The 12,478-nt window shown below is 44.9% G+C and overlaps 1 protein-coding gene across 5 annotated transcripts in view; it reads left to right on the top strand.

Annotated features, from left to right (window-relative positions):
- The first annotated feature begins 1,567 nt into the window (after positions 1–1,567).
- Positions 1,568–12,478, top strand: part of SEMA4F (ssemaphorin 4F) — a 33,766-nt gene continuing 22,855 nt past the window's right edge. For 3 of the 5 annotated variants that reach the window (XM_070069693.1, XM_070069692.1, XM_070069690.1), the window contains exons 1-5: positions 1,568–1,836; positions 4,905–5,056; positions 5,679–5,738; positions 5,978–6,076; positions 10,977–11,070. In XM_070069693.1, coding sequence (XP_069925794.1) covers positions 1,692–1,836; positions 4,905–5,056; positions 5,679–5,738; positions 5,978–6,076; positions 10,977–11,070 — 550 coding nt within the window. In that variant the 5' untranslated portion in view covers positions 1,568–1,691. The remainder of the gene's footprint in view (positions 1,837–4,904; positions 5,057–5,678; positions 5,739–5,977; positions 6,077–10,976; positions 11,071–12,478) is intronic. The other 2 variants (XM_070069691.1, XM_070069694.1) reach the window with 2 other exon arrangements.

Genomic DNA, 12,478 nt, shown 5'->3' with positions numbered 1-12,478 from the left:
GCCCTAACGGCCAGAGCTGGGCCAATCCGAAGCCAGGAGCCAGGAGCCTCTCCCGGGTCTTCCTCACAGGTGCAGGGGCCCATGTGCAGGGGCCCAAGTACCTGGGCCATCTTGCACTGCCTCCCCAGGCCATAGCAGATAGTTGGATTGAAAGGGGAGCAACTAGGACTCTAACTGGCACCCTCATGGGATCCCGGCATGACAGGCAAAGGCTCAGCCCACTACGCCACAGTGCCGACCCTGGAAGTGGATCTTCTAGTCTTGGACAAGCCTTCGGATCACTGTAGACCTATTTTAGATCTTGTTTGTAATTTCATGAGAGACTGGGGGCCTGCCCATCAGCTTAGCTTATGAGTTTCTGACACAGAGAAACTGAGAAATAACAAATGATTATTGTTGTTTTCTTTTTAAAAGAAGATTTATTTCATTTATTTGGAGACAGAGAGAGACACACACACACTCACATACAGAGAGAGAGGGAGAGAGAGAAAGGTCTTCCATTTGCTGGTTCACTCCCAAAATGGCTGCAATGGCTGGGGCTGGGTCAAGCTGAAGCCAGGAGCTAGGAGTTCATTTGGGTCTCCCACATGGGTGCAGAGGCCAAGGACTTGGGGCATCCTCTGCTGCTTTCCCAGGCACATTAGCAGAGAGCTGGATCGGAAGTGGAGCAGCTGGGACTTGAACTGGCACCCATATGGGATGCTGGCACTGAGGGCAGTGGCTTAACCTGCTATGCCCCAGATTCTTGTTGTTTTAAGTTACTAAATTCTGAGATGAATTTGTCATTTTTTTTTGAGAAAACTAGATAAATGGGTAATGGAGGATAAAAGAGGAGAAAGCAAGTATTACCATGAGGTCATAAGGTAGAGGATTAAGCAGTTGAGGAAGGAGCCAGGGTTGGGGTAGGGGAAATAGTGAGTTATGTTCAGGACCTGTGTTCTTGTCTGTAGGATTGCCAAGTGGATACGTCGACAGGCAGTCTTCTTTTCTCACCCTCAAAGGCTTTCTCATCCTTGAAGACTCAATTCAAGTGTTATCTCTTCTGTGAAACCTGATTTCCTCATGGAAAACTTACTCCTTCTGTGCACTTATTGCATGTTATTGAAGCAAACACATCACTAGATGTTGCAATTACTTGGGAGCCCCATCACACTGTGAACTCCCTAAAGGGCAAGGACTGGTTTTTTGTTTTTTGTTTTGGGCCTAGTTTGTAACTTCGGGTTGTGCTTGAGAGCCTTCAATAAATGGTTGCAAATGTGGTAATTCTGAGAAACTTGGTGCGTAAACTCATTTACCCACATATTTTGCCTATTGCTATAGATCTAGGCATTTGCGCTAATGTAGCGGCAGAAGGCAACCCTTCGCGGGCGGTCCCTGGAATGACACTTCACACTTCCGAGGTAGAACGCCCACCTACACCTGTCAAACTCCTCCCCTACTGGGGGAGGAGGGGCGAGGGAAAGGCTTCTCTTCCCTCAGTCCCGCCTCTACTCAATTCCAATTGGGAAGTGGAGAAAAGAAGTCCAACCATTGGTTCCTTCTTGAGGGGGCGGAACTGGATTGTGCTGCGCACGGCAGGAGCCGGCCGAGCTGGGCCGAGGGGATCCGAGCGGGGCCGAGGTCGGCGGCGCGGCTTCCCAGAGCCGAGGCGGCAGGAACGAGCCCCACCAGGCGGCCAGGCGGAGCTAAAGATGCTGGCCTCTACCGCGCAGCCCCGCCCGGGTCCCGGGCCGCCTCCGGCCTCGCCCTTACCGCTGCTGCTGCTGGCAGTGCTGAGCGGCCCGGTGTCCGGCCGCGTCCCTCGCTCGGTGCCCAGGACCTCGCTTCCCATCTCCGGTAAGGCGCGGGCGCCATCGCCCTCAGCCCTTCGCGCCGCGCCCAGGCCCGCCTCGCGGGTGTCTTCATCCACCTGCCCTCCCAACCTGGGCGGCAGCCCCCGGACTCCTCAGCTTGGTGCATGACGCCCCGCGCGGCCCACGCCCCGCCAGGCCCCGGATGAGACCCTCGCGCGGTGCTGTTTCATCGCCCCCGACCCGGGCCTCTCGGTTGGGTTCCCACGACACGCCCAGGATGCTCCCGTCGCCTCTAATTCCCAGAATCGCGGGAGAGTTCAGTCCCTCACCGGGCGGGCGCAGACGCTGGGGCCCCGGGACGGGAGGGGGTCCCCGTTTCTAAATTCCCTCTCTTATTTCTCTGTTCCCCGGCACACACAGCTGTGTCTGTCATGCCTGTTTGAAACCCATTCTCCTCTAACCACCATCCCTGATCCCCACCCCACCCCACCCCCCAGCATTTTATCTTCTCAAATTCATTTCTCTATCATCGGTTCTACGTCCCCACCCCCATCCACGCCTCTTGCCTCGCTCACAGCCCTAACCTTCCCAGCCCTTCCTCAGCCAGCTCCCATTCTCCCCCTTATCGGATCCGCCCCAATCCTCCGAGCTTCCTCAATGTTCCCTACTTCCGTTACCTATTGCTTACGCTGAATGTTGGAGAGCCATTCAAACAACTGATTTAAAGTTTTGCCTCAGTGATTTTTAAAGTCTTCACATGGAAAAAAGGGAACATGTTCTTTCAAAAGATATGGAAGAAGCCAGGGTATGCCACAAGGTTACAAGTAGCCATTGGAATGGTTGACATTTAGAGCCCTGCTCAGGTGGGCACAAGTGTGGCCATGCGCCTTGTTTTCTTCTTGGTGGGCATTGAGCATTAGCATTTTGGGCAGACAGAACCAATGAAGCCAAGAGTTCATCCTTTTGGTAAAAAAAAAAAAAAAAAAAAAAAAGCTCAAAATTCACAACCAGATAATAGTAGTTAATAGTAAATTTAGAGTGTAAACTCAGACCAGTGACAGATGCAAGGTTGTGGTCAGAACCTGGGCTTTCAGTTTGTGCTGGAGCAACAGCCACAAGGTGAGCTGACGTTGCCAGGCTGAGTTGGTGTCCAGGAATCCAGAGAGGTCTAGATGGTGGAAGTAGAAGCAGAGTTGGGGATATGGAGGGAGGCTGGATGATTCCAGGGTTGATCCTGCTGGTAGAATACAGCACAGAGTAGTATGGGAGGATGGGATGGCTAGGGCTCGTAGCAACATGTCTAGGAGTGAGTGGGCAGGTGGCCATTCTCCCATCTCAGGGGTGTCTGAGCAGGTGAAGTTGGTAGAGCAGAGCTGTACTGGTGCAAGAGTAGGGTCCCAAGAGCCAGAAGTTGAGCTAAGAAGGGAAATTTATGCTAACTTAATCGTTTTGATCTTTAAACAAAATCTAACCTAATTTTTTTTTTTTTTAATTTGGGAGTGGAAGGAGACGTAGAGTCAGAGAATGAGAACTTGCATCTGCTGGGTCCCTCAAATGTTCAAAATGGTTCTGGGTGTCATACATAAGAGTGTCAATTGTTAATTAACAACAGGAGTCACCGTGCACTAACTTCTCATGCAGGACCTCTGTCCTCAAAGAGTTGTATTATGAGAGTTAATAGTAAAATTTGTTCTCAAAGATTTACTTCATTTTAGTGTATTAAGTGGAGGATATTCTTATGTCTGATAAGTCATAGTTATGTCTAAGTGCTTGCAAAAGATGTATAATTCTTGGGTTCTTTAAAGTTAATTAAGTTTCTCAAAGTGAAATTAACTTGGAGATACAATGATTTTGAACAGCCTTTGTCTCCAATGTTGAGGAACAGTTTTTTTCATACCATTTGTTGAACTCTTTACTTAGTATAATCTTCTGTGTATAAAGTTATTTGAAAATAGATCTTAGTAAAAAATAAGGCTAGGAATAGGAGAGGGAGGAGGAAGAGGGGTGGGAGTGTGGGTGGGAAGAATCACTGTGTTCCTAAAGTTGTATTTATGAAATGCATGAAGTTTGTATTCCTTAAATAAAAGGTTTCTTTTGGGGGAAAAAAATGGTCATGGGGCTAAAACCAGGAGCTGGGAACCCAGTCAAGCTTTCCCACATGGGTAGCAGGAACTCAGTTCCTTAAACCATCACCTGTGGTTCCCAGGCTCTGCATTAGAAGGAAACTGGAATCAGGAGCCAAAACCAGACACTAAATTCAGGTACTCCAATGTGGGATGTAGGCATCCTAACTGTATTTTAACTGCTAGGCCCAGTGCCACCCCTATATGAGTTTTGGTTGCTGATAGAAGGTTTAGATTTTTCTAAATAGAATACATGCCCTAAGTAAGGAGGAAAGGGACCATTTGTGAAACATAGTATGTTCCAGGTGTTTCCATATGAGTTATCTTACTTAAATCTCCCAACAAGCCTGGATAGTGGTGTTTATAGGTGAGGAAAGTGAGGCTCAGAGAGTGCAAATAACTTCCTGAAGAAGATACCACTGTTAAGTGGAAGAGCTACATTTAAACCCACTTGGGCCATTTCCAGAACACATACTCTTTCTTACTATACTCTGCCTCTTTGGGTGGAATCAAGCAAGAAGGTCAAGGGCAATGGGAGAGAGAGAAGACAGACTCCTAATATGTTGGTGAAAAGTGTGAAACATTTTATTTCTAAGTAAAATGAAGTTACTATGAAGTAGTGACTAAAAAAAAAAAAAAGAAATTTTGGGAAGTGCTTGTATCTTCCGTAAGTATTTTTAAATTATCACATTGCTATGAATAGAAGCTACAGACTTGATGATTATGCTGTTATTTCAATAAAGTGTTTTTTTTTAATAGAAAAACTTACTTGACTAGATTGTGAACTAAGTACTCTGATCTCATCAGTTACCTATCTTTGGGGTACTATTGCTGGTTGGCCTGTCAAAGCTCTGGTTTTCCCACCAATAGATACTAAATAAATAATAATTGAAAGAAAATAAAACCCTTTGGTTTTGCTCTTGTGGACTCTACCCTTGTAAAACAGTGGCTGGTCTTAGTCTCTCCTTTCCCTCTCTCTTCCTGCCAGAGGCTGACTCCTATCTCACCCGGTTCACCGTCCCTCAGACGTACAATTACTCTGTCCTCCTTGTGGATCCTGCTTCCCACACACTTTATGTTGGCGCCCGGGACACCATCTTCGCTATATCCCTGCCCTTCTCGGGGGAGAAACCACGCAGGGTGAGATAAAAGCGGGGAGGATCTCAGATCCCATGGCCTGTGATTATATCCGCAGTGTTGTGGACTTTGTATGTGGGCTCCTAATAACCAAAGAGGTGACAGAGCTGGCGGCAGGAGAGGGGGAGTTGGGGAAATGAGCAGAAATTGCCTGAGCATGATAAGGTGGGGGGAGGTCATGGTGACAAGGGAGGCTGTGAGAGAGGTTTGTGATGATGGGGAGGAGGCCAGAGGTTTAAAGTGACAGTGGGTAGATGGAGCATTAGCATTACAGTCCTCAAAGGGGACAGCTTTCAAACTTTGTGAGCCATCCACGAGTAAGAACTATACTGTGAGCTGTGACTCAGCACGTAAGTGTTTACTGGAAGAAACATTTAACAATATCTACTTTCCCATATGTTATATGTTCTGACTATTCTGTTTCATAAAAAAATATTGTTGGTCATGATTTCACAGTTGATTGCATTACTCATTAATGAGTGGGACCTCCAGTTTAAAAAGCAATACCCCAGGGATCTCTGAAGCTCCCAGATGGATGGGAGCTGGAGAACAGTCTTATCTCCCCTGACCTTGAGAGAGTTTGGGTAGGGGGGATCTGGAGAAATGACTGCTCTTCCTTTCTCAGATTGATTGGATTGTGCCGGAAGCTCACAGACAGAACTGTAGGAAGAAAGGCAAGAGAGAGGTAGGTATAAAACCCACCTTGCCCTGAGTATCAGTTGAGATGTTGGTTCAGTCCTGATGAGGTGCCAGTCCCCTGTAGTGCTCACATCCCAGTGGACCCAGCAGAGACTGTAACATCATGCCATCATCCATCAACCCTGAACCTAGAATCCTACAGCAGCATCTCACTGTCCCAACAGCACCTTATCCTTACTCTTCCTTGCTGCTTCTGATTCTCTGTAACCATCTCTGACCCACCAGGACGAATGTCACAATTTTGTCCAGATTCTCGCCATTGCCAATGCTTCTCACCTCCTCACTTGTGGCACCTTCGCCTTTGACCCGAAGTGCGGGGTTATTGTGAGTGACAGGGGTGGGAGGAGAGGGAGAGGGAGCCTGCACCAGTGTGAATTACTTGGGGGTGGCAAGTGGTGGATGGGAAGGGTTCTCTGTGAGTGACCATATTGGGGAGCATGATTAAGGCAACCATTGTGCATGATGAGCACTGGGGGTAGTGGACTGTCCTTATAGGTGGGGGCCTGTCTGCCACTGAGGGAGGGGATATGGGGAGGGGAAGGAAGATTACAGAGGGTAAGATATATAAAGTTGTAAGAGAGATAAAAGGGATTGTGAAGGAAGTTAGGGATGCTGGTTGGGCCAGGGAGAAGATAAATGTAGGAGAAATTCAGAAACCAGTAACCTCTGTTTCTCTTACCCTGTGTGAACTTTGTCCAAGCAGCCTGGATCCACTTCTTCTTCTTCTTCTTTCTTAAAAAAAAATTATTTAGTTGAAAGAGTTACAGAGTGACAGAGAGAGAGAGAGAGAGAGAAAGAAATATCTTCCATCTGCTGGTTCACTCCTCAAGTGGATGTAACAGCCCGGAACCAGGAGCTCCATATAGGTGGCAGGGACCCAAGTACTCAGATCATCTTCTGCTGCTTTCTCAGATGCATTAGCAGGGAGCTGGATTGGAAGCAGAGCAGCCAGGACTCAAACTGACACTTGGATATGGGATGCTGGCATTGGAAGCAGTGGCTTAACCTGCCACACCACAATGCAGGCCCATAGATCCACTTCTTAGTGCAGCCCATGCCTGTTTCTTCTTCCTGTAGCTTGTGACTTTCTCTCACCCTCCTCCTCCGCTGCCAGCCTCATTCTGTGTGGCTTGAGACTTTCTGCTCTCGCTGCCTCTGATGTTGCTGTCCACTAATGTAATAATATCTGCTGGCCCCATACCTTAAATCTTGCCTTCAGGGTGGGCACTCTGTCAACCATGTTTCCTTCTAGATCCTATTCATTCATTGCTCCTGAAACCCTAGGCTTCACCACCTTCAAACCCAAACAGGCTTGGGATATGGATACTCTTAATCACATTTAGGCTAGTCATGCTGCATGGTTCCTTGGAATTGGCCACTGTTTTTGGACCCTAGCTTTTCCCATTTGTTATACTGGTACACTGTAGCAGATATTTGTGACAAGGCACTAAAGTGCCTCAAAAGCCTTAAATATTCTTTGTGTCCAATGACTCTCATTTCTGCTCCATAGAGCAGTAGCTCTCTTTCTTGACCCTGATCCTTAACTGTAGATCTTGACTCTTCTGAAATTTGCAATAATCCTTGCCACCTTGATCTAGTCAGGTTCTATGGCATAGACCATCCTCACATCTCTGATTTAGAATGTTATACAATTATATGTGCCAGATTGCTCCACTGAGTCTTTCTGGGCTGCCCTTGAGTTCTTTCCATAATATAGGTGATAGATTGCCTACCAAGGTCTGGATGGCTCCTTTTTCCTGGGAAGGTTTCCCAGCTCAGAGTCGTATTGAAAATCTCTGTTTCATCAGTTGAAACCTCTAGATCCCGTCTCTAGATCCATCAGGTCTAGCTTCCCTGCAGCTCTCACAAGGCTCACAGGTAGTAATGGTACTGCCCCTACCATATTTGTTCTTTTGCAGGCTTGGGGAACCCATAGGTATGAATGGCTAATAGAGCCATCTCCAAGTTAGTCTCCTAGGGCCGTCTTTTCTTCCTTGTTCTCTGAAGTGGGACAATGGCTGTTGGATAAGATATCCAGATATATGGACATATCTGTCAGGATCAGTGTGATCTGGATCCCATCCATTCTTGAGGAACACCAGCAATGAAGACTGAAGCCAGGGATCTGTGTCTTGCCCTCCCACGAATTCAGCTTTTTGAACGTTCCTGGTCGTAGACTCATGAAATGAGGACCATTCTTCGATCAAGGCCTGTGAGTAGGAGAATATAGGGCATAACCCCAAAGGAATCAGTTCTGTTAACTCTTCAAGCACATCCTGAGTGTGCTTTGTGGACTTGTTGAGGGTTGTCTTCTTCCTTTACCGGTCTTAACTGCTGCCTGGGAACTCCAGTCTTTTTGACTAAGTTCTTGCCTTATCCTTAGTGCTGGACTTGGCACTGGCCCCTCGTGCTGAACTTTTAATGTCCTTGACCGATGACTTTGTGACTGTGTATAACTATTATCCAAGAACTTTGATCTAGCAGCACCAACTTCATTGTGGAGAAATGAAGGTTCTTACAGAAAGGAAGGTCAAGCGTTGGATCTACCAGCTCCTGCAATGGAGAGCTGTCCTTCAGCAACAGATCATCAGACACTGGGGGAAATATTTTACTTTGTTTTATTGAGGGAACTCCAGCAGTTAATGGAGAAAGTGGTACACCTCAAATTATGACAACAGCAACAGCTGTTCAATTGGGTATCTACTCTGTTCCAAGGCACTTGAGTTCATGATGAAGTTTAATTCTCATTACCCCATTATAATATTTAGGTATTATTTATTTCTACTTCATAAATAAAGAAACCAAAGTTCAAAGAAATTAGGTACCACGTTTAAAGTAATATAGCTAGCAGAAGCAGAGCCAAAATTTAAACCTAGTTTTATCTGACTCTTCTCCACTAACTGGTCTCACTAATCCAGCCTGTAGCCCAGAGGCCTTATCTGGTTCATTTTTTTTTTTTTTGGTGGCATTTGATGTGTTTCATATAACAGGGCCATCTTTTTTTTTTTTTTTTTTTTTTTTTCTTTTAGTCGTGTGGGAGAGGTCCTTTATGTACCCTGGATCCTTCTTGGCTAAGGCTAAATGACTGGTTCCAGCCATCCAGCTCAGTGAGTGAGGGTCTTTTATCCAGCCCTGGCTTTCAGCTTGAGGAACTTGCTGTCACCACAGCTGACTGAGTCTATGCTGACAACACTGAAGAATCTCAGCCTTCACACAGAGGTTGTAGTAGAAAGGTCTTGCCTCTTTTAGATCCCAGTCAGTGGTCCCTTCAACCATATCATAATCATAATCTGTCTAGTTAATAGGGACTCACTTTCTTAAAGTATCGGAACCTCGTTGACATAATGATACCATTATGGGAAACTGGAAGAGGACTAGTTTTGACATGTTGAATGTTAAGGGACATGTTGACTGTTGGTGATCTCTGTGAGGAAGCCCAGCAATCAAATGAAAACATAGAATAGAGTTTGGAAGACATCAGACTTGGAGAGTTTGGTGGGTGATTTGCATAGAAAGTCTGACTGGAAATATAAGAATGAATGAGATCTTTGAAGAATATATGGAAAGGAATAAGGATAGATCATTAGGATACACATGTAGAGACTAGAGAGAAGGAAATCAAGAAATAAAAGATGGGAAGAGGGACTCTAGGAGAGTAGATTGTCAAGACAAGTAATAGAAAGTTTCAAAGAAGAGAATGAGTCAAAAGTGTCACATGGTGGTACATAAAAACTAAAGAGAATGGGCACTGAGAAAAGGTTCTTTTTAGTCTTTGGTGAAATGTAAGGAAGTATTTTTAGACATAGAGATGGAAGAATACAGTTTGCTTTCCAAGCTTAACAGGAAATCTGGTTTGGCTAGAACAAAGATAATTTTGAGAATAGCAAAATATATTTAGGTTGGGCTAAAGAGTTTGTACTTCAGGCAATAACGAACCATTTTTTTCATGCTCTTGCTAAAAAATGTATTATCAAACCAGTGATACTTTGGAAGATTAATCTTAGGTAGATATGTAGAATAAGTTAGGGGTGAGGCTAGAGAATATGAAGAAAAGAGATTACTGCCACCGTTGAGGTGAGAAGCGAGAGGGGAAGCAGCAGCAGGTATGAAGCACATCTTGAGAGCCCCTGAACCTCTTGTTAATCCTGCACCAAACTGTCTCCCCACTTGGGTGAGGATACTTCCACTGCCACACAGGTGCGGAACTTGTACTGCGGGATCTTCCCTTCTACTAGGCTCTTTTGACCCAATATCTTCTCTTAAGGGCCCTCACATCACTTCTAATTTTAACAGGCCTTCTTCAAAATTGACTCATGAGATAAAACCTGCCTGTCATATACAGCAAAGATATGAGCAGTCCGATGGGCTGGCAGTATATTGTACTCAAGGGACAAGTATCTATGTTGCTCCTCCAACTACCACCAGAGTAATCAGGCTCCAGCAGCACTGTATGCCCATCCTAGATTGGCATGCCTGGCATTTCCATGCCACAACTGTGATTCAGAATCAACTTCTGTTAACTTCCCTTGTGGTCCTCAGTTGAAATCATCCTTGATTTTCATTTTTAGATACTATCTTAAAGCTTCTCTTAGTGCTGGGTGCTAGACTAAGGTAACCGCTGGCTGGTCCAGGTAGAACTCTTAGACCTCTTGCCTGCCACCCGGGTCAGTCCCTCTGGAGCCCCAGGGTAAAGGAGGAACTTACCTACCAAACCCTCAAATTCTGACCTGAGCTTGTTCCCTCCGCCACTTGGATGGATGATTCAGGCCACGCCTTTCATTCTTGGGGTGCCAGTAGTGGAAGAGTGGCCCTTCCTTCCCTAGGACCTTGGGCTACTGATGATCCTCTATTAGCCTGTGCATCCCCTTACCCTTCCTGAGGCTCCAGCCCTTAGGATCTGTGCCTTCTTCCCTGGTCCCCTGACCTTGTACACATTCTCTAGCCTGTTGCAAAACCCACAGTAAAGCACCATTTTAGAGGAAAGACCTGGCTTCAGTCTCCTGATGTCTTCTAGGGTCACCCTAGGTGTTCTTTTGTAAGGGAATGTGAATGTTGAGTACTAGAGGAATTGAGGGGAGAGGAGTAAACTGGTGAAAAAGAGATGGCAGAGATGGAAAATACAGGAATAGGTAGGGGAATCAGGGATAGCTGACTGGGAATATTTAATTCTTGACATGAACCTTCCCTATAACCCCTAAACCAATTGCCCCCTTCTGGTCTGTAGGATGTGTCCAGTTTCCAGCAGGTTGAAAGACTTGAGAGTGGCCGGGGGAAATGTCCTTTTGAGCCAGCTCAGCGGTCAGCAGCTGTAATGGCTGGTGAGTGGGGAGAGACAAGAATCTGTGACATCTTACTCTAATTGCCTCCTTCCCCAGCCCTGCTGTTAGAATTTCTGTGTCTTTCCTTTCCTCAGAATGTCTATTATTTCTACATATCTTTTTAGCCTTTCCTGTTCTTCCTTGAGTGCCTGTGATCACCTACTTTTCCCCATAGGCTACTATTTCCCCTGGGATTCTCCCTAAAGACTGTGTCCTCTGCACCTCCAGTGTGAGTGTTTCCTCTGTTAACCTCATTTTCTTTTCTCATTGTGTTTTTTTGTTTGTTTATAAGAAAAATCTACTACAATGCATATTGTAATACAGTTGGAAAAAGTACAAAAAAGGACATAAAACATCTTCTAAAACAACACTATCTAAAACAACTTTGTGTGATTATGTGTTCTTGATCTGCCCTGGCCAATATAGTAGCATAGGCATTGTTATATAGTTTTAAAATTCTTTGTTAAGAACATTTTTAAGGATGCATTACCTATCTTGTGAGCATATCATCAGTTAATTAAACAATTCCAAATCATTTATATAAATTTATTTAGTTAACTTCAAACTTTTTGCTGTTATCCATATTGCTGTAATGAACTTTTTGTGCATACATTTTTCGTCCTTCCTTTAGAATGTCTCCTTAAGATTCCTAGAAATGGATCACTACATCAAAGGGTGTGAATGTTTTATGGCTCATTATAGGTTGCTAATTGAGCTTTTAGAAAGTGTGTATAGTTTACACCCTAAACCTGCAGTGAGTGTGTGTTTTTTCTCACATAAATTTCACAAGAATGCATTATTGTCATTTAAAAATACTTAGTTAATTTATAATAAAATTGGCACCTTGTTGTAATATTCATTTCTTTGGCTATTAATGAAGTTGACTAATTTTCATGTTTTAGTGCTTATTTTTATCTCTTTGGCAGATCTGCTCATCTTCTTGAGCCTGTTAATGGGTAGGATATTAATGTTTCAATCTGCATATCCTTTCCTTTGTGATTATATTTGCTTTTTATTATATTTTCTCAGTACTTTATTTAGAGAACAGATAAGAAGTTTTCTTCTGAAAATTTTTTTCCCAAACATTTAACTCTTTGATCTCTTTGGTGCCTGTTTTGCTGAAAGGTGTGGGATGGGGGTCTGAATTATTTTTTCACATCTAGCCAAGCAGTTGACTCAGCATCATTCATCACACCATCTTTTCTTCCTTTACTAACTTTTGCTGACAACTTTATCATCAAGTTTTTTTTTTTTTATTTGACAGATACAGTTAGACAGTGAGAGAGAGACAGAGAGAAAGGTCTCCTTCGTTGGTTTACCCCCCAAATGGCCACTACGGCCGGAGCTATGCCGATCCGAAGCCAGGAGCCAGGTGCTTCCTCCTGGTCTCCCATGCGGATGCAGGCAC

This window comes from Oryctolagus cuniculus, chromosome 2 (assembly GCF_964237555.1).
Source record: "Oryctolagus cuniculus chromosome 2, mOryCun1.1, whole genome shotgun sequence".
NCBI lineage: Eukaryota > Metazoa > Chordata > Mammalia > Lagomorpha > Leporidae > Oryctolagus > Oryctolagus cuniculus.
Note: the sequence above shows the minus strand (reverse complement) of the source record. Positions and strands in the feature narration are given on the sequence as shown.